Raw genomic sequence first — 22,793 nt, forward strand, 5'->3', positions numbered from 1 at the left:
ATGTACAGTTTCTGTTTTAACATCTGGTATAACTTCTTTTGTTCTATAATTACAGCATGCAATGGGATTGTATTTTGGAGAATTGTGAAATAGTGAAAACTTGTTATCCAGTTAGAAGCAAACTTTCAAATGAGTCAATATTTCCCCATTCCTCTTATTTGCAGGAGACAGCTGCAATCACTGGATGCATTATAGTGATGCCACTAAAACCAGAAGTGGATGGGCCAAAGAATTATTAAATGAATTCAAAAGCAATGTTGAATTGCTTAAGCAGGCTGTGAAAGACCAGGTCTTAGATTCTCCTCCTGAATCACCACCTGCTGTATCTCCTCAGAACCTACAAACAGGTACTTTGTTTGCATCACTAATGCTCTAATTCCATGAAATGTTAAAACTGTTCTAAAAAAGACTGTTCTTTTCAATGATTCCATCACTATTCTTTCCTACAGGCAAGGAACAGATACCGAAAGGAACATCTAGGGCTTCCTCTGTATCTTCCCAACAACCAAAGGGCAAACTGATGTCTAGTCCTATTGTGGTTAGACTTGCAGATTTCAATATATATCAGGTACATTTCTTCAAGTTAGTAAAACTGAGGCTACTTCGCCCTTGACTGTTATGTAACTATGGTTTTTAAGCGACAGTTCTGAAGCCCATTGAAATTTAATAGAAGTCTTTCCATTCATTATTGGATTAGACCTTTATGGGCCTGCTTCTGCTTTGTTAAAATTGGTGGATATTTTGTTATCGACTTCATTTTATATCATACCCTATCACAATTATGTTTTGGATCCAAGTTCTGCTGTTCCACAAATCCTGAGATTTGGGATTTCATCTTTTCATTGTACCATGTTAGGTACCAAATATTGTAATAAGTGGCTTTGTTTTTCATGTTTTCCTTATTGTTTCTCAAAGTGTATGGATTTTTTTTTTTAAATGTTAAATTAAGAGTTTTTAAAATTTTTCTTCAGCTACTCCCTCTCCCAGTCATATTTTGAGTAGACACTTTAACCAGTTCTTCTCTGCCCACCACACCCACACCCCCCCCCGCAGCCCCCTGCCCCATTTGTTTGAGTGAGTAGTTTTTTAGTTGCTGGTTGTGATCCAGATTCACCCTTTGGTGCAGATAGGAGGCAACTGGAATAGAGAAGGAGTACATCTCTGGGGCAGAATGGTAGTGATAAAGGAGGATCCACTCTAAATTTCAGGTCCTAACAAAAATGCTTCATGTGTGCCCTTAATCATTGTGACTTCTACTTGCACGTGTTCCAATTTTCAATGCTCTTTTGCCATATCACTTCTGGTAGAGTGGGTTGCAGCTTGCTGCCAGGAGTCTTCATCTGGGTTTGAAGTGTTTATAATATAATTTTGTACTGCCGGTGTTTTCATTTGCCTTCTACTCTTCAGGTACTTGTCTCCTCCTCCTCCTCCCTACACAAATATATTTTCAATTTTTTTAGTTGTCATTATTTCTATACAATTTACAAAAAGCTATTTTTCTAAATAGATCTGTTATTGAATTTTTGTTTATATTAATAGAGAGATGTTTGCAGCTTGAAAACAGCTACATAGAGTGAAGCAGGCTTATAAAGGTTATATATTCATTATTTCCAGTGAAACTAATACAAGTAGACATTGTCATATATTCAATATTAATACATTGGCTAATTTCAAACTAGCAGTCTGACCTCCTAAGTGTTGGATGAAAGAGCTTTCTTTTGACAGCATACTTTTGAAGCTAGGGTACATTCCAAGAAATTTAAGGTCAAATATATATCAAAAGGTGATCTCTTTCTTGTTTCATAATTTACACTGGCTGGAAACAAAAATGTTCTATAGTGTCTTGATTCTCCTGTGAAGTAGACTTTTTGGGCATAGCCAAGCATATATATCTCTGCAGGTGCATGCTGAACACCTTGCTTAGCAGTACACAGTCGAGTGTTGGCCCATGTACTGGAATCTGTCCTTATGACAATACAAGGACTTCCTAACACTTGTGTAATAAACGTATCTAACTTACCTTATCGTCTAGATATGGGATCCTGTTGGACAGACGGTATGCAAATATACCACGTCCTAGCATAATTGCTTATAGAGGAGCTGTAGTGTTTGCAATAAAGACAGCCGATCATTCTAGGCTTCTGCTGAACGCCTTTGAAAATGACCTGCTGCCTCCTGCATCACTTGAAGGAGGGGGTTCTGGTACCGTTAATACTATATAGTTTTCTTGTGAAACTGTTCTATGCAGATTGCTTCTACTACAAGGCAACTAGATGTTTCTGTTGTCAGCACTTTGAGTAGTTTGGGATCTACATCTGAGAGCAGTGGAATGTTACTCTACTAGGGGCAGTGCCTTGCAACTGCAAATGCTTAATGACTCGTAAAAACGTAATCTATTAATGAAATTAATCTTTTATCTTTTACAGGTTTCAACAGCGGACCAGTGTCGTTCTTCCCCTAAAGCTCTGATCTCTTGCAATAAAAAGTCACTTTATCTTCCACCAGAAATGCCTGCTATTCATTTTGAATTCACTGAATATTACTACCCAGATGGAAAGGACTTCCCTAGTAAGAGCTTTTTTTTTGTACTGAACCATAAATTTTGTTACTTTCACCTTTATGAAGCCTAATACTGGTTCCAGGTTGACAACTGGAAATAGGTAATGGCTTTCTGAAATGGAAAGAACACAACACTGCTCCGTTTTCACAGTGCTTACTCCTGGCAAACTCCTATAAATACTGGTTTTTATAAAAATGTTTTTTAAGTCTGAAAATATTCACAGCATTTTTGCTGACACATGTATTGTTCATTCTCCTACACACATGTATTGTTTCTGCAGTTCCACCATCTGGCTGCGTAAAAGAACTCAATGGCTACGTCAAAGAACTCAAACTATTGCAGTAGTATCTCAAATGCAATGAAGATCTACTGGAGTTATTTTTATTAGTGTGTTATGGGGCTGGCCCTGTTTTATATACAGAAATATCAGTGGATTTCTTGGGAATGGGACTTGAGGACAGCAAATCTCCTTAGTCCTGCCCTTCCTCTGTAATGAGGACATTCTCTCCCTCTCCTCAGACTTCATTCTAATGTTAGCTTTTACATTCAAAAATTCAGTTACTTGCTTGGAGTGAGAGAAAGAAGCATCACTTTAGGTATTTCTAGCAATTTATTCTTCCTTGGAGAAAGGAGTGGGCTTCCATTCTTTCTCCAATGTGAAATACTGGTCAAAATGTAAGTCTGCACTCGTTTTTTTTTTTAAAAAAAAAAAAAAAAAACAAACAAAACCCAAAAAAACCCAAAACCAAAACCCAAACAAAAACACAACAAAACAACAATTACCAAAACCCAACCCCTGAACATTTTACATATTCTCATGATTTGATTTTGTTTTGTTTTCTCTTTTAGTTCCATCTCCCAATTTGTATGGCCAGCTGAATGCTTTGCAGTTCACCCTGGATGAGAGAAGTATTCTTTGGCTAAATCAGTTTGTGTTGGATTTGAAACAGAGTCTTATTCAGTTCATGGCCATGTACAAGTTAAATGACAATTCAAAATCAGATGAACATGTTGATGTTAGAGTTGATGGACTAATGTTAAAGGTATGCTGTCATTGAGGAGGGGTTTTGTGCTTCCTTGGAAGAAAATACTTTTTCTCTTATTCTGAAAAGCTGTTAGCAAAGCAGCTTAATGAATAAATGGACAAATAAATGAAGAAACAACCCATGCTGCTCTGGAAAAGTGTGTAGAATATGATGGTTTGAAGACAGACATCTGTCTTCCATGTTACTTCATCTATGTCCCTAGGGGTATTTTGGGTTTGTATTGGAGACCTGAATGGGAGTATTAACAAATTATTTCATTGTGTTCAATGAAGCTGATGTAGCAGAATTAAAAAGCACTGAAGTAAAAACAACTAGCAAAAAATTCATATTTGCACTCTATGTTAATGCAAGGGCCCTCCCTTGTTCCTCTGATTGTAGTATGTCAAAACTCTTTCATCTCGTTGGTGAATGCCTGGAGTAAAGAAGGCAGTTCATCCAAAGGTGTATTTCCTTCTCCAAAACCGATTCTCACCGTTTTCTGTTTCATGCTGGCCCCTGGCTGTAGTTCAGGTACACAAGTTCTCTATATGTTTATTCCAGAGGAGTGGCACTTGTTAATTCAGCTGAACATCAGATTTTTCCTTCCCTTGTCTTCTCCTCCTTTGGAGGAGAAGGATTATAGAGCAGCCAATGGGTTTCCAAGGTTCAGAGGTGAACAAAACAATGAGTCTTTTCAATGGTGCCCACAGGAAAGGTTTCAAGGGTTCTAAAATGTCAGTGTACGGAGAGATGGTTATCTTCGTAAGGCTCTTGGTGCATATTTAATGAAACTTTAAAAGGACATAGTTTATACTGAATGAAGACAGTTACTGAGAGCTAATAACCAGACAACTACAAATACAGACTGATCTAATATTGAATTACTATGTGTGAATAGCCCACTAAGCTAAGAGAAGATAAAATTAAAAGTATTCTTAAGTATTCAAACCTTGATTTATATTAGTTATTTCATTCCTGTATTACCTGCATTATTTTTATTCTAGCAAATTACGAGTCATTTATTATTGGTGTGCTTGATGTTTACATGTCATATAGTAGATTATTATATAGTTATCTATTCAGTTATTTTGTTCTGAGACCTTTTATTTACATGAAGAATCTACATCACTCCCATCTTTCACGTGTCTTTAGGATTACTTTTTTACTCTGATCTTTCTAGATTCAGTATGGAGATGTTGTGACAGAAGGTAGTGTCACTGATATTAGCAAAACTAGTGTGGCCAAGGTCCGTGTTAACACCACCAGATACAGCATTTGACATAAAATATGTTTTGCTTTTAAAACTTGCACTAAAGATATGCAAGCTAAATTAAATCCAGTTCTACTGAACTATTCTGATGTGGTTTTAGGACTTGGAGCATATTTTTATTTTTATGATGAAAAAAATGTATTTTGATATCGAATAATGGTCACAAAATACCTGTTCTATATCCTGCAATATTAAGAATATTAGCTGTGTTACCACAGAAATAAAATACTGTAATGGCATAGTAAAAAAACCCTATTTGACAAAACAGAGAATTATAATTTGGAGTTCAAAGTTGTAAATACTTGGAACACTTGAAGAAACTTTCTGCCAAGCTTTCTGAGTTGAAGAAATGAGGCAATTCAGCCTAATATAGCTGACCTAAATCCTTCAGATAAGAAAAGTCCAAGACCCTCACAGCTTTGTACAAACATTGAGTTTTAGGTGCCACAGCATCATTCTTAAAAATGAGAGGAAACACAAATTATAATCTATGAGCCTGACTTCTTCCTATTCTGTGTTGGTATACTTAAGTTCTCATAAAATTATAATTATATTCCTTTATTTAGCTGCCACGGTTATTACTTTGTTTCTTTAATTGTATGCATTCTTGACCTACGTTCTTCTAACTAGACAAAATATATTTCTCTCCTGCAGTTCATCATCCCAGCTGAAAACAAACCTGAAATTCATAAAGATCAACCTCGTGCACTTTCCATTCAAAGTTCAGAGATGATTGCTACAAATACAAGATACTCGCCAAACTGCAGACACTCTGATCTGGAAGCTTTGTTTCAGAACTTCAAAGACTGTGAATTTTTCAGTAGAACTTTTACCACTTTTCCTAAGTCCCAGAAGAATTTTAATCTTTTGCATCCAATTTTCCAGAGACATGCTCATGAACAAGATACTAAAATGCATGATGTTTATAAAGGTTATATCATCCCAAAATTGAATAAATATGCATTAAAGACATCTGCAGCCACTGATGTTTGGGCCTTGCATTTTTCCCAATTTTGGATAGACTATGAAGGAACGAAAAGTGGGAAAGGCCGACCCATAAGCTTTGTGGACTCGTTCCCACTTTCACTTTGGATTTGCCAGCCAGTAAGATTTGCAAAGACACAAAAAGAGGTTTTATCGCATAATGAGACAGCTTTGAACTTTCCAAAAAGTGAATCTAGTGATCTTGCTAACAGACTGCAACGTAAAAAACTTCTAAAGGAATATTACAGCAGTGAAACAGAGCCCTTGACCAATGGCATTCAAGTGTCAGACACTTCAGGAGTGCTTTCTGAAAGCTGTTCCTCTGATGCAGATGTACATGTTCTTGTCCATGTTCAAAAACATGTAAGCGTGCAGATCAATCATTACCAGTATCTTTTTTTGCTGTTTCTCCATGAATCTCTTGTATTGCTCCTGGAAAACGTAAGGAATGATGTAGAAGCAGTGACAGGAAAACCGGCAAAGCAAACAGATGTCTGCATTGGGATCCTACTGAAAAGTGCAGAACTAGCCTTACTACTCCATCCAGTGACTCAGGGAAACTCTTGTAAGTCTCCAGTTGCGGAAGAAGGAAGTCCCATGGCATCAGAGCTCTCTCCTTTGGGAAACGGGGAAGCTGTTACTTCAGAGAGTAAATTAGTTGGCGATAAGATAGTGCAAGCTGGTATTACTAATTTTGCTTATGTAAATGACTGCAAGCCTCTGAATGCTGAAGTTAATAAAGGAATTTTAATAGATCCTCTTTTGTTTAAATCAGACAGTAATACGGATTTTCAGAAAGGAATGTCATTTTCAGATGATGCATCAGATAAAGGTTTGGGAGATACGAGTGAAGGAGGAAGCAGTGGACTTTTTAGTAGAAGTGATTCAGAGGAGGTCTGTGGACCTCTTAGTGAGAGAAGTGGCTTGCATCCTAGGGATTCAGCATCCATTTTAAATAAGAGAGAAGATTCCACTGAATTTTTCATTGATAAAGAGGATGACAAAAACATGTTCTCAAATAAGTTAAATGAACAGGAAGGCACGACTGAAGGCTGTCCTGACCAAGTCACTGACTTGGAAACAGAAACTGCCTTAGAATCTGAAGAGTTTGAAATCACCAAAGACAAAGTGACTTCTGTTAGAATGTTTGCATCCCAGTCTTCATCAAGGTATAGAAGATTTAATACTGAATCAGTTTTCCTACTAATTGCAAATATTTATCAGTCTTGTTGGCCACATACTTTTACTAATGGTCAATGGAAGTGAACATCTACTAGATACAGATATAAGATATGCAGTATCCAGCATTCCGTGAAATCTAAAATGTACTGTTTAATTGATTTAAACTATTTACTTTCAGTTTAAATGTTATGAAATATGTATTGGGAAAAATATAGACAAAAATATCTACAGGAATTATGTTTCTATGCCTGTCTCTTTCTTGACAAAGAATTATTGAATAATCAGATTTTTTTTTTTTTCCTTTGTATCTTGCCTGGTTTAGACGATTTTTTTAAAGTAACTTCTATGCAGTTCCTTTAATTTGAAATAGTAATTTCCTAATATCTTTATATTTAAAAAGTGCAAAGCCTAAGGAGCGCTGCCCGTCCAACCTCCCTGCATTCTCTGTTTCTTACAAGAATATGAAGAGAAGTCCATCACAAGTCTCTCTGGATACCATCTCTATTGATAGTATGATGCTAGAGGATCATTTGATAGAAAGTGATGGAAGTGACAGCCAAAGCTTTCTGGAGAAAGGTAAGCAGATTTAACAAAATATTTTTAAGCAATACATGAAAATATTGATAGTAAAATAATACTCAAAGAGGATTTTAGTGCAGCAAATTCTGAATACTCTACAGCACTATTTCTGTTCGCTTCTGTAGTCAGTAATATCAAATATATTCACAGCGCGTCAATTCAAGGGAGAGCAATGATGTGTGCTACTTAAGCAGTGCTACTCAATGAAACACTACTTAATTTCCTCTCTTGAGGAGAGTAAAAGCTTTGCAGAGCTATGTTGCAACTCTGAATTAAGCAGAACTGTTCCCTGCTTTGCTTAAAAGCTGTTGCTTTGGCTGTAAGTGTTTACAGGTTTGTACCCTGAATCGGTGTTATGCTTGAAGTGGTAACGAAGCTTTAATTTTAAAAGTAGATGAAAAACAAATGGGTTTTCACTAATAGTCACCCTGCTAATTACCAGACAGATAGACTTGATAGTCTCCTTGCAGCTTGTTGCTTACAGAACAGTTCCTAACTGTTGACTGTCTAACAGCAGGTATTTGTCCAATTTTTGCTTATCTATGCACGAGCATTTCCTCCTGATCTGAGGGAGGAATTCAGGCATATGATAATTATGTCTATATAGTCTGTAGTACTGTGGGCTTATGCAGCTGTAATGATCTAGTAGCTCTCTGGCAGAACTGATTAAATAATTTTCAAATGTCAGGAAATACGATAAGAAGACTTTATTGGTTCCTCTTTTCTGATAAATTGTACTTTGAATGAAGAATGACAATATTTTTTTACCATAGGATTTCTTTTCAGTCTAGAGCAATAATGAGAAGAATGCTTCACTTACAAACCTGTTATATATTTGGATTGCAGGAGTATTCGTGCATGTGCCTGTGTGGGAGTATGCCATAAAATACATTTTCCATTTTAAATAACCTTTATATGTCTTTTTAGCTTGTTAAACAATATTTAACTGCAGGTTAAGTCTGCATGCTTTCTAGTTGTCAAGGAAACACTACCACGATCACTCTAATGAAAATATGTATAGCTTATTTCTCTAAACATAAAACAACAAACATTTGCTCTAAAGGCACATTTAGATACATGCCTTGGAATCTTTAACCTTTTTCTCAGTTTTATATTTGATTTAGAAGACTAAAAAAGGCCCTTGACAACTTTTTAAACAATGCATGTAGAGTGCCGTGTTGATTTTGTCACTATAAGCAGCCTTACTTGCATAGCATCTAGAACTTCAAACTTTCTGTAAGAGGAACGAATTTGACAGTTCAATCATAAATATTTGTTTAATAAGCCATTCAGCTTATCTTAAAAATTGGGTTAATGTATGCATACAGTAACAGACACTGACTTTATTCTTAATGCAGGAGTGATTCAGGTTATGCTATGCTAACTTTGTGTTTTTCCTGATGTACATTTGGAAGGTATTACAGCCACAAACTATCAAAGCCCATCAGAAAATGCCCATGAAGGAGGCACCGTAACTGAAAATTGTGATGAGTCATCTCCAGATGCCATGAGCGCTGCATCAGAAAATACCCATGAGACTAGTGAAGAAATGGTAATATTATTGAATTCCATTAGAATACATGCTTCAGTACATTGAACATTAAAACAGAGCTAAAATGAATGCTCTTAGAGGTGATTTTTCAAGTCGTTTGGGGAGCTTTTGTTAGTGCATTATGCGAGCCTATAGATCTAGTGCACTTGTGTTATGTACAAATGAAGATTATAATCCAAGTTACACTGAGCATCCTCTGTCATTTTATCTCCTCTGTAGCCACTGCTGGTAAATGACAGTAGCCACTTTAAAATGTCAGAAAATATTTCTGCTTTAGTACATAGCAATATTGTATAATATCATCATGTTCTTTTATGCTGTGTTGAATATGATATTTAAAATGAGCATTTTAACATCATCAAGTATAGATAACAGAAAGCCCCGTAACTCTGACATCTGCTGTATGGAGATGCTTCCTTAGCACTGGTAGCATTCTGTAGTATTTGCCTATAGCAGCATAATGACTACTGGGTCAGATCGGAGATGCCTCTTATCCTGGATTATGTCAGGATAATGCCCAGTATTTAGAGAAGATTATAAGAATGGTGCATCTAGAGCGAGATTCCCTCTCTGAGACACTATGCAGGGTCCATCTTTTTCCATCTGCCTGTCTACTTATTCCTTGCTGATCCTTGCCCTAATCAATGCTGCTTAAATTATATTCTTGTATCAGTTAAGGTCATGAACTGGAAACCTGGGTATATGGGCCCAAAGACAGTGAATTTATGGAAATCTGTTGTGTGCTTGCTGATGTATTTTGCTTTGTAGTAATGTTAGTTGTGTAATCCTACCTTTGCCTTAAAATTCCTGTGGATCGCCTTAATTTAAAAAAAAAAAGCTCACTTAAATGATTGGTTCCTTTTAAGTAAACTTTCAGTAGTCTGTGCATATAAGTAACATGGAAAAAACAGAATTCATTCAAGCATATTAGCGTATTTTTTTCTGCTTGTGGAATATAACTAAAAAGTTGTTAGAAAAATTAGTAGTAGTAATAGTAGTATGTAGTAGTATGCAGTACTGCTACAAGTAGTAGTAATGATGATGGACATACATCTTCTGATACCAAAACTGACTTCTGAATCTGACTGCTAATTTTTTTTTGTTTTTTAAAGATACTGCAATCCAATAGAGGAAAAAGAGCTGACTACTATGCAGATAGCCAAAGTTTAGTTCTTTAACCTGGTCTGATTCAGCGCTTGGTTGTGCTTATCATATGAAGTTGAACGTAGCCTTAGAAAATTTCAGGTGTCACGTAGGTCTCGTGCTGCTTTGTCAGAGTGGGGAAAGTCTGTCTCACTTTCATGGTTTTTCTGGCCAATATTGAATTGGTGTTAGTGGGTTATAAATACAAGTGGCTGTCTTTGGACAGACAATCGAGCAACCCATTGTCAAGCCAGTAGGTACAAAAAGAAAAGAAGAGGAAGTGAGAAAACGTTTTGCTTTTCTGTGAGCAGGTGTTATGGATACAAAGATTCTTTTCCTTTTGTGGGAGAAAAGGTTTAGACAGAACTTAAAAACCAATAACCACTGTAAATTCAATTTAGAATCTCATATTATTTTATCTTGATTTTGTTGACAGATGTCTGTTGTGGTCTTCCAAATATTTGGTGTTAATGGTGAAATTGATATCAGAGGCGAAGACACAGAAATATGCCTACAGGTCAACCGAGTGATACCAAATCAGTTGGGAAATATCAGTGTTCGGCATTATCTTTGCAACAGAACTGTTGGTAAGAAATAACAATGAGATCTCAATGTTGTGAAATTTGGGTTGGAAACATTTATTCTAAGTAAATACACTGTATTAGCCTTAAAGCACAAAAGAAATTTTATTTTAGTACAATAGCATCCCTTTTATGCTGGTTTAGGATATCTACTCTGATTTCTTTCCTAATTGCCATATGTTAAAAGGGAAAGAAGCAAAAATGGAACAATTTCTGATAGTAGGGGTGAAAAAATACATTGCATTGAATTCTGATCATTAGTTTGCTTTTTAAAAATCAAATAAGTTGCGTTAACATTAAGTTATTGTTTTATAAAGATGGAACTCTGTTACTGCTCTAACGATACTTTGCTTGAATATACCTTTGTTTGAAGGGCTGTTTCTTTTTTTTTTGAAGATCTATTTGTCTAGATTAAATTAACACTCATGGTTTAAACAGATTTATGATCTGTGGTTTAAGAAAATTTAAAAACTGACTGTGTCAGCAAAGATGAGGTGCAAGGACAGTCTTCTTCCTTACCTTTTTTTTTTTTAAAACTTGGTAGGAACATGGGGTGTAGTTTCATGCCAGATATTTGCACAACTAGATCAACCAGTGTATTGTCAGAGCTGTTCTTGGGCATGAGTATGTATACATTCTCTGCCAGAAAACCTAGTTCTCATACTGTGAGGTTTCTTTCCTTGGCATGATGTATTGGCATGCCACTTCATGTCACAGTTGGCTTTGCTTCCCTCTGCCAGCCTTCCGCATGGATTGCTGGATGCCAGCTTTGTTGTGCTGTAGGGATTTTGGGGCAGATCCCTGATGCACCTGCTTCCTGCTTCTGGTTCATCACCTTTCCCAGGAAACAGCTATAGCAGCTGTTGGCTGCCATTTATTTCCAGCCTTCCAGCGGCATGGATTTTCTTCAGGGAGGTGTGCTTGGTGGTACAGCCTCTGATGTCCTAGCTAAAGAACCCATTTACTGGTAAGCTGAGCAGTTGCCAACGGCTGCTGCCTGAGCAGCTGTTGCACGATGTTGCAGTTACATTCAGGCATCTGAAGGCAAGAGGGAGGGCCAGCAGGGAAGACTCATGGCTGACCTTCAGTTCATACAGCAAGCAAACTGAGGTCTGATTATCTGTCATATCCTCTGTAAAAGCAAGAGGGAGTAAATAGTAAGAACATGCCACCTCCCTGCTCTCACATGGATCTAAAACTATAACCTGCTTCCTCTGGTTTAGCTGATTGAGATGCTTGTGCACTGGCTGATTATTTTATGGGCAAAAGGTTATAATGTGATTGGAATCTCCAAATACTTCGTATCTCTCTCTCTCTCTGGGTGTCTGGATGGGTGGGCCAACAACACTTTTTTTTGTACCTCACTGATCGCTCCCATTCTGTAATGTACATCTTTTCTTCTCTCCACTGATCTTGCCTTTTCTCCACTGTAGGGCTGTGCTTTCTGTACTGAGTCGGGAATCTTCTGCAGCCACTGCTGCTCCCCATCTCCCACATTTATTCTATTAGAAGAACTATGGGAGAAAACAGTTAAAAAAAAAAAAAAAAAAAAAAAAAAGTATTCCAGAGGATCAAGGTTGGGGAAAAGCTTGAGAATTAGATCAAAAGAAACAATTTAAATGATTTAACGGTAACAAAGTAGAACTAAAAGAACCAGTGAGCAAAAGCATAAGAAAATACCCCATAAAAGCAATTCCCCCCAAGACCTTTAAAAAACCCACTTACTCACTCAAGTGCTGAATTAACAATTGTAACCAGTAAACTGAGGAACCATGCAAAGCAATGAATAATCATCGTAATAACAGTCTACAAAATTGTTCTCAGTAAAAATAACTATTTAAAACCTACTGTACTGTTAATGCAGTAGGTGTAGAAAGGCAAAAATATGCCTAGTAGTTGGAATAAGTTTGAGGGTAATGGGCCAACTGTACACTTCCCTGCAGGTCTGCAGGATGATGCCTTTATCAGGTCTTGTCTGGCAGCAATAACAAAGAAGGAGGGATGGAGTATAGCAGAGGTACTCTGGGAGCAACAGTGCTTTTACTGAGAACTTGTGTTTGGAGGAGAAGGGAACAGCAGTTTGTAGCAGCTTCTGAATTGTTTAATGCTATTTTTTCTTCATCCTCTCTTGACTGTGCCCCTTTCAGATACCTGTGAGATAACCAAGATTGACTTCATGGCTGAGACTGAATGTGTGGTCTTTTCTTCTGCTGTTTTTCTACACTTGGTGGATTCTTCTGGCAATGATGCAGGCACTCTTTTCTGGTCTGGAAGTACTTAGGGCACATGCGACTTACTTCTTTCTCTGTATTTGTGGAATATATATCTTGAGGGAGATAAAGTTTCCCAAATCAATTGCAGAGACTCATTGGGCAGAGTGGTCATTGTTCTCCCATCTGGAGCGTTGCCCTTCCTCTTAAGGACTGTTGGGAGCTAATTCTCTTTTGTCTGGGCTAGAGCTGCAAACGGTACTTGATATGTCTAGTGTGCTTTTTTTGTTCGGTTGGTTTTCGTTCTGGTTTGGTTTGGGTTTTTTTTGAGAGGGAAATGTGAGATCTAGAGCTTCTTAAACATTGGAAGGATTGAAGGATCGAGTCATGGCTGTTAGTGTTGTGGAAACCTCAGAGGCTAAAATTTCTCATGTTCATTTACAGTTCTTCCTGTTGGTCTTAGTCAACCCAGGTGGACGATACATTCATCCACCCTGACTCTAGTGCCAATAGATACATGCATATGCCCTGACTCTACTGCTGCGCTAGGTCATCCGTGAGAACTGTAGTCCACTTCTCCAGTTGTTAGGAACCTGGACCAGATCCAATTTTGCCCCAGTGTCTTCTGTCTGCTTACAGGTTCTTATTAAGCCCTTTATAAGCCACAGCTGAAGGTTCCAGAGGCATCTCAGAGCGATCTGGTCTGTAGCTTTGAAAAATAATACATCACATATTGATTAAGAGGAACTGAACAGGTGACATTCCCCTACTACTGCTTCCCAAGAGCAAACAGGAGTTCCTCCTAGGTCCAGTGGAGAACTTGCTGTGACTGGTACCCAGCCATCACTGGGGCTTGACTCTCGATCTGTCTCTGGCCAGTGACTAGGCTACGTGCATGTGGTACTTCTGCAACTTTGAAACCACAGAAAATCTGTATCTGTCCGTAAAGAAAGCTTATGCTTTATCATCCTATCTTGAAAAAGCTTTGAGGATCTGGAGATAACTGATCTTGGGGACAAGAACCGGGGAGCATGCAGAAGGGATTGTTGCAAAGACCCGTGGGATACCAATGGGAGGCCGCTCTAACTTCAGCGTGGACATGCTGTCTAATCTGCCTAGCTTTTATTCACTCAAAGCTCACCTCCTAAGTTTTTCGATGACACTGACCCAGCATAGTGTCAGTGGGACTTAATGAATTGTCATCTGGTTTCTACAGTTTTGATCTATGCTTCGTCTGGTTTAGTGTATCAAGAACCCGAATCCTTTCAGTACTAATGCTGTGAATGTGTATAGTAGCTGTGAATAGCAGCAATTAACAATATACTAATGATACCTTTTAAAAATATGCTCACATGCTGCAAATGTCGTTTCTTTAACAGGGTACCTGAGTATACTTATAGAGGTTTGACATATCAAACAGCTTGTGTCTCACAAATGTAATGTGATCAGCAGTGATGCCTTGCACTTTTAACCAAGTGCCTTGTATACCAGATGTGTAATTTCAGAAGGAACACTAATTCTGAGAAGTATGGTTTTCCTTTATATAAAGGCATCCAGGATAAGTTTTACTGAAGAGAAGCAATGTAGCTTGCAGCCCGCCAGCATACTGTGTTTTTCTTGTGCAGTACATGTCAAGATTATTCAGAGCAGGCTGTCTCTGAAATGGAGGGGTACAGTGTGCTGCAGGCGTTACACTATGCATTGTTACTTAACATTAGATAGCACACAGCAAAGAAGCCTGCACAGAGGAAACCTGCACTTCATGGGATCACAGGATAATTGAGGGTAGAGGAGTGGAGGCAGTGTCAAGATATCTCTAGTCCAATCCTCTTCTCAAAGCAGGATCAGCTTTGCTGCACCACTACTTAATTTTCCTCATTCCTTACATATAGTTTGAACCTCTCTTGCTGCAGTTTGAGCTGTTACCTCTCAACCTTCTGAGGAGCACCACTGTGAAGAGCCTGGTTCTGTCTTTATAACCTCATTGTAGGTATTGGAAGGATGCTAGTAGATTTCCCGTACGCCTTCTCTTCAGCTTTCTGGTAGTTGCTCATATATGCACAGGCAGAAATCAAGAGGGGAAGATTACAGTAAAACTGCATGTCAGTAATATGGGGAAAGGAGAAAGAATAGTATTAAAGAAACAAAAATAATCTTTAAATTCAACTTTATCCACTTCTTTTTTTTCCAATTTCTAAGCTTGTAAACATTGGACTTCCCTGAGGGAACCAGAGTTTAAACCAAGAAGCGTTTTGTTTGGTTTTAATTCTCTTAAATTTGTTTAACAGTTAGATGCTCTACTAATATAAATTGGTGTAATTCAGTTGATTTTACTTGAGTTACTTTGATTTCAGCTATCTTTCAAGTTTCAATGTTTGTTTTGTAATGTAGTTACTGTGAATTACTGTGAGTATACAGATAATTTCTGTAAGTCAGCCATCATAGTGACCAAATGACTTGAGAATCCCGTGGGGCATTTACTTCTGGTGGTGAATGCTCTTTTTTTTTTTTTGTACAACAAATGGATACTGGCCACCCCCCCATCCCTGATATCTGGTTACCTTAAATGTTTAAATGTTTTATTTTATTTTTAGAACTGTTTAGTTGAATGTTGCAGTTGTCCTTACTGGTTAAAGATACAGAAACTAACAAGAAACTGCTAGGGATTTTTAAGTTTCAAATCTGTGCCACCCAAATTATGGAAGCAGCATGTGGTCATGTTCTCCATCTTACTGCATTGCTGTTTATGTTCCTGTGTGTTAGCAAGTAAGTTCCCGAGTCGGGAAATTCTGCCTTTCCAAGAGAATAGCTGCTCTCCTGACAGAGTCAAGTGACTTTAGTGTTTTTCTGAATGAAAATTGAAGTAGTTAGTGGAGGAATATGCAAAGTAATTGATTTTCCATTGTCAGGACATTGAGGAAACACAATTTTTTTGTGCACATCAATGCTTCTGTATTGTCCTTTTCTGTTGTCACAGTGAGGTACTAGTCCTTGTATGTACTGTTTATTTCTCTGTAGTACTTTGAGGTGATATGCTTGGAAATTTGCTCTGAAGTTCTGTATTTGCAATGCTGTAATTCTTGGATAATACTTCTAAAGTACTCTTGGATAATCAGTTGGACAATAGAGGTAGAAGTAATGGCATCGTAATTGATTTTTTGTACATTGCAATATTTTAATGCAAATTTGTTTTCCTGTTGCAACAGGTTCCGACTGTAAATCTGTGGCTGGACCAGTTAATTCATCACCTGAGATTAGTTTGAAATGGGAAAGTGGGCCTAGTGCTGTCATACATTCTCTGCTGGCTGTAAAAAACGGTTTTCTTCAGTGTCACGTAGAGAACTTCAGTGCTGAATTTCTAACATCTTCCCTCACAAACATTCAGCATTTTCTAGAAGACGAAACTGTCGCAGAAGTGATGCCTATGAAGATAAAGGTTTCTAATGCAAGGATTAATTTAAAAGTATGTTAACAATGAGCTATTTGGCTGCTCTAAAGAAATTGTGGTTTTGTTTCTTTGATGATAAACTACTAATCTGGATACAGTTAACTTCAAAGAAGCTGCTATCGTACTCTGGCAGGTCTTTAGATAACACTAAAACAATTTAAAAATCCATAGATTTGGTTAGCTTTGTGGTATGCCTAGAGGACAATTCTCTGCATGACCAAGCTATTTATATTAATGTTTTATACTTTTTTCCTCCTCTCCCAGTCTCTTTTGTAGAGTGACAGTGTCTGGGAGTTTTATAGGTAAGGTGTACAAAGTTCCTAGAGGCACAAGGTGGGTTTTTCTGGTTGGGCTTTTTTGCTTAGCAGAGTGATGGTTTTCTAGTAACAAAACACAGATTTTAGAGGTTAATTCCCTGTCCTACTTAGAGGATAGTTCTTGCAATGAAAGTTCAGTACAAAAGAAGGAAAAGGTTATGGGAATTCCAATTCAAACCACTTGAATACTGTTTCTTAGAACCCAGATTTCATGTTCTGCCCTACCTAGAAACAGATACTAAATAATGCAAGCTTTTCTCACCACCGTAGCTTAAAATAGTCACATTAAGAGGACATTCATGCTCAAGTCTCCTAGGGGATTTTTCTTTCAGACATTTAAAGGAGATGGTGAGTTCTGTGCTGCGTAACCATTGAATATAAAGATAAGGACACTTCTTTTTTTGGGAGTGGGGGAGGGACGCAACGAAAAATGAAACAAATGTAAAGATAATTGTAACGTTGCTTTGGAAGTTTCTAACCATCTATATAAACTTTGAACAAAGTGAGGACTGGAATTGCAGCTCCAGTTCTGCATCTGGGGCTAAGGCCTTGGTTCTGCTAAGATCATTCTTGACTGGAAGGGCAGTTGTTGTCTCTGGGGTGTTCTACCCAAAGTACGTCAGTGTTCCCTCCCTCTGTGATGCAGCTTTTCCATCCCCTGAGCATCCTTAGGCACTCCTTTAGGGCCTTTTCTACCACAGGAGTAGCGTAAGCACTTTCTGTAAGAGCTGTGGATCTGTTCCTCAGATTTCGATGGCTCACAAACGTGAATGCCCATATGCAAAAAGGAGAATCTAAACACATAGTCATTTAAATTTGAAACCAGGGTTGTGCTTGTTTATTGGCAAGAAGGCAGACTTAGGGAAAATGTTCTTGAGAAAGTAGCTGTTGGAGGTGGGCAATATACATGAATAAACTGGCAACAGGAGTCTGCTCAGCAGCAAAAGCACTGAAGTGCTCACTCAGCAATGCACGAAAGTCACAGCGAAGTTACTCGTAATGGTTGACAAACTGCAAACTTGACATACGGATGATTCATTTCTATACAGTTGTTGGGTAATAAAGAGCAAGAAGATATGTTTCAAGTTCATGCTTCATTGCCTATTCAATGAAGTATATTCTTCTATTTTTTCTGCATGAGACTTGATGGCAGTGTGTTTCGTGGAGGGGAAGAATTTAAGAAATGTTATTTTATTGTTTCCATTTTCTCCTGCAATCTCAATGCTGTTTCAAGAAACTTGGGCAGTTTATATCTCAACAGCTTTCTTGCTACGTGCTTAATGCTGATATGTATAGTTTCTGATCATACTGGCTGTGTTATTTTGCTTGACAGGGATAATGAACTATAAAGACTTCCTGGGGAGACCCCAAAAGAAGTAATTTGTGAAGTTTCTCTTCTGTTGAGTACAATAATATAACTAAACTGCAGCTGGTGTCATCCCAAACTAAATTCTAAAAAGACAAAATCCGCTGAAGACTGATAGCTGTACCCATTCAATCTTTAAATAGTTCAAGGGGAAATCAGGTACTATAGTGCAGTCTTCTTATCTCTGACTCAGAGAGCTCTTGAGCTGAAGAATGTCTTGAGTTGGGATATAATCTTATTGAGATGTCTGTAAGAGTACTTTGAAGTACTTTGGTTAGACTGTATATATTGAGTTCAGCAGACTTACTCCAGAGATAAATTTGGGTCTTTAATACGATCCCCAGGAAGAAAAAAATGGAGAAAAAGTTTAGTGAAGATCCCATTAGAAAATTCTATTCTGAAATGTTCCTTTTCAAGTTTCATTAAATCCACAAATGTTTAATTAAACATCTTAATTAGCGGTTTTGTTTTCCTGGTAAACTCATTTTTGGATACTTGTGTTTTTTTAGGATGACAGTCCACGTGAAAATCTCAAGGCATCTGAGCTGGTACCCATAAAACTACATATTGACATACTCTGGATAGAAAGGAATGATGATGGCTCTTTTCTCATTAGAGGTTAGTATGTTCCTGCACCTTGACATCTGAATTTTGTAATCTAATTATTGTTAATACTGTTTTTTTTTTTCCTTTGTGCAGACATGTGGCTAATAATGAAAAGATAACTGATGATAATTTGTGTAAGTTGTGTTGCCCTATACTTTAATTCTAAGTGTAGTCACACAGAGGAAAATTACCTTTTTGAATAGTGTATTGGCTGTGATAACAATCCACAGCTGAGTCATTCTGTCAGGAATAACAGTATGTGTGTAATTTCATCAGGATGTGCTTCATTGGTGCATATCACTTGGCCATGCTAAGTCTAAGGTTTCTTTGCTTGGCTACAAACCAAACAAAAGAATTGCCTTTCTTTACAGATTACCAAGGTGGTTACCTGTGGTCTTTGTGTTTTTGTGTTAGGGGTCATAATAAAGAATATTGTAAAACAAAAGACTATTTGAGAAGTACAAGTAGCAGTTTTCAATTCCGTATATTGCAGTGATGTCCTGGCAGCTCATGGCTGGGATTGCACTGAGACTTGTATTTCGAACAGTGATCTAACTTCATACTTTTCATGAAACGTGTATACACTTACAGTTTTTTTTCTTCAAGTATGGGCAAATAGTGAATACTCATAACAAGGCAATACATTTAGAGCTGGAACTTTACTGTTGTCTTTCACAGATATGTCAAAGAATCATAGAGTAATCTAGGTTGGAAGAAGCCTCTAGAGGTCATCTGGTCCTACTCCTTGCTCAAAGCAGGGGCAGATTAGATCAAGTTGCTCAATGCCCTGTCCAGTCAAGTTTTGAGCTTCAAAAAGGTGATACCACAACCTGCCCTAAGTAATCCGTCCCAGTGTTTGACTGTCCTTATGGTTAATTTTTTTGGTAATGTCTAATTGGAATTTCCTTTGTTGCAGCTTGTGTCTATTGCTTCATGTCCTGCCACCTCAAGTCAGAGGTGCTTGAGCGTTTGCCAGGCACCTCAGGGAAGTCTGGTCCATCTTCTCTATACCCCTCAATTAGGTAGTTAGGCAAAGATGGCATGAAGATAACCCCCATAGCCTTCTCATCTTCAGATTTGACAGGTGCATCTCTCAGAGCCCCTCACTTGTACATCACGTGCTCGTGGCCACGATTATCTTGGTGGTCCTCTGCTGTCAGTACCTTTCTCACACTAGGGAAACCAAAATTGGACCCAGTATTCCAGGTGTGGTCTCACTGGTGCTGAGTATAGGGGAATAATAATTTCCCTCATTTGCTTGCTAGTACAGTCTGTATGTGCCTGGTCTTTGCTGTCAGAGCTCACTGCTGACTCCTGGTCAATCTTCTTGTTGACCAAGGCCTACAGGTCATTTCCTGCAATGTTGCTTTCTGTCCAGTTGGTCCCCAACCTGTAGTGGAGCAAGAGGTCATTTACTCCCAGCTGCAGGACTTCACACTGGCTTCAGCTGAACTTCATGAGGCTCCAGTCAGCCCATTTCTCCAGGTTCCTCTGAAAAACAGCCTTGCCCCTCAGTGTGTGAGTCACTGACCCCTCAATTTGCTGTTGTTCACAAAATTGCAGAGGGTGTACCCACCCTTTCATCCAGGTCCTGAATAAATTAATCCAACAGTGTGCAATGTATTGTATGACTTGGGGAAGAGGAGGCTGCAGGGTGATCTTAGTGCTCCCTTCACCTACCTAATGGGAAGGTGTAGCAAAGATGGACCAGACTTCTCAGAGGTATGCTGTGGCATGATTTGCTTGTATTTTAATTTCTCCACATTATCTAATACATTGTTCGAGTGTTTAAAGATGTTCAATGCATTTTAGTCATCTTTTTATACTAAACATTGGAAGAAATAGTAATTTAGTGAGAAAATACATAGTTTTAAGGTTTGTTTCAGTTCATGTTTTTTCCCTTTTTTGCTGAAGTGCTTTGATCCGTATTCTTGTCCTGGACTGCTCAGGTACAGTAACTTCAAAGGCATAGGTCAAATGCTATCTGCAGTGCAGTGATTTATGTATCTGCAGCACTACATTTATGATGTGTGTGTGGTGGGAGGAGGGGGTACTGAACAGAAAACTCTTGTTTAGAAGGAAATGTTTAAGAAAGAAAAACAACTCAGAGTGGTTTTTTTAGAACCATGACCCTCATTTTTTCCCTTGGTGTACAGCAGTATGTTTTAATAGATGTTACAGTGCACTTCAGTTAAAAATGCTAGAAAGTTTCTTTAATGCCAAGTCATTTAAGTTATTTCCTAATTTAAAAACTTGATCCTGCAGGTTTATCTCACTGTGTCTTCAAATGTAAATGCAGTCTTCAGATCTGATTTGGACCTGGAGACAGTATATTAATAGCAATATTAATAGTTCTCAAACTTCTAATTATTCAGAAAGCATATACTGTGGTGATGATATTGGTCAGTATAAAAATGTGATCATTTTCTTCAAGCTGGAAGCTACGTATTGCTTCTTCTCATGCCTTCTTTCCTTTCTTTCTTCCTCCAAAAGGGTGTATGGCTTTTAATTTTTTTTTTTTTTTTTTTAATTCTTAAATTTGGTTTTGGGAGGTAAACATAAATGTACTTAACATTACAAGTATGTTTGTTTTGGTGGTTTTAATTATGTGCTGATGAGAATCAAACTTTTTTTTAAAAAAAAAGACTACAAAACCCTCTAAGCACTACTCTTAAGTATCTTTCTGTGATATAGACAATCAAAGAGTAAATGATGTGTCAAAGATGAAGAATTCAAGTAGTGCATTGCAGCAAGCAAGTGGACCTGTTGGACATAAAACACAGGACCAAGCCACGCAGACTACTTGTGAAATTCCCAGACCTTCTAAATCAAGCAGGGATTCAGTTGACTTCCTTAAAAATGAGGTATTAAGAATTACTTTTGATGCTTTTTTTCCCCCTCGAAATTATGTTACAGTCATTGTCATAATTGTTAGATTATCTGAGAGTGGGTTTGCGGGTTACTTCTTTTTAGAAATCTGTTTCAGATGGAAAATATCAATTATGGATGTTATAGTATGGTTCAGTACTTAGGCATGCAAAATGAATTTAATGCTACTTTCTGAATAGGGGAATAGTACACTGCAGACTAATTCTTCTCCTTTACATCAGATAGAGTTTTATGAGGGAGCAAGCCTCTTGTTCTCCCCATCTCCCTCATCCCTGTACAACACAACTGCCAAAGACAAAAGACTAGAATGTTAAGTCAGACCCTTACACATCTATCAATCGTACCTGGATTTTGATTGATGGTGACAGAAACCGCAGATCAATTTGGCTGGTTTTTTCCACTGGGTAAGAATCCATTCCTAGAGCTCAGAACCTGGTGTCACTTCCATTCCACTCCAGAACAGAAATGGCGTAGCTAAAACAATCGAGTGTCTTGCCTTTTGAGCTAATTGCATCAGCTCCTCTCTGTGTTCTACCTCAGTGGCTGGGAATCCGTCGCAATTGACTCAGCCCCAACAAACCTGCACTCAGCAGTGAATGTGAGCATATGGTATTTTAAATGTTACTGTCATGGAAAAAGTTGTCCATATGCAGGAATACTAATAATGCTTTTTTCTGACTCAATCATTTCAGCTGATTGAAGAAAATGAATGTCTCAAGCAGGAACTAGCCAAAGCCAAAATGGCTCTTGCTGAGGTCCAAATGGAAAAAGATGCCCTGCTTCATCGTATAAAGAAGATGAATGTTGATCATCAGTAGGACAGTGTTCTGTTGGTGCAAGGTATCATCAACAGAACTTCAGGTGATGATGGCATCTGAAATACTGTTTGTAGATCGCTGGAAGACGTGGTTATTTTTTTTTGTCACAGACCAAGTTTTCTCATGACAAACAAAATGTTTGTGAACTAGTTACTATTCTGAAATTATCATTAAACATTGTAACTTTTTTCAGCCTATTTTAAACTGAAATGACTTTGGAAAAATCGGTTTATACTGTACTTTATTAATTTACTGAAGAAAAA

At 37.8% G+C, this 22,793-nt stretch overlaps 1 protein-coding gene across 1 annotated transcript in view; it reads left to right on the forward strand.

Annotated features, from left to right (window-relative positions):
• The window catches only part of BLTP3B (bridge-like lipid transfer protein family member 3B), a 40,748-nt gene extending 18,218 nt beyond the window's left edge, over positions 1-22,530 (forward strand). Inside the window, exons 10-21 of the mRNA XM_086461792.1 lie at positions 165-347; positions 450-568; positions 2,427-2,568; positions 3,410-3,603; positions 5,510-7,008; positions 7,422-7,597; positions 9,016-9,152; positions 10,732-10,882; positions 16,293-16,549; positions 18,727-18,835; positions 21,518-21,687; positions 22,405-22,530. Coding sequence (XP_086317918.1) covers positions 165-347; positions 450-568; positions 2,427-2,568; positions 3,410-3,603; positions 5,510-7,008; positions 7,422-7,597; positions 9,016-9,152; positions 10,732-10,882; positions 16,293-16,549; positions 18,727-18,835; positions 21,518-21,687; positions 22,405-22,530 — 3,263 coding nt within the window. The remainder of the gene's footprint in view (positions 1-164; positions 348-449; positions 569-2,426; positions 2,569-3,409; positions 3,604-5,509; positions 7,009-7,421; positions 7,598-9,015; positions 9,153-10,731; positions 10,883-16,292; positions 16,550-18,726; positions 18,836-21,517; positions 21,688-22,404) is intronic.
• Positions 22,531-22,793: the final 263 nt, after the last annotated feature.

This window comes from Leptosomus discolor, chromosome 1, assembly GCF_034619465.1.
Source record: "Leptosomus discolor isolate bLepDis1 chromosome 1, bLepDis1.hap2, whole genome shotgun sequence".
In the NCBI taxonomy this organism is placed as follows: Eukaryota; Metazoa; Chordata; class Aves; order Leptosomiformes; family Leptosomidae; genus Leptosomus; species Leptosomus discolor.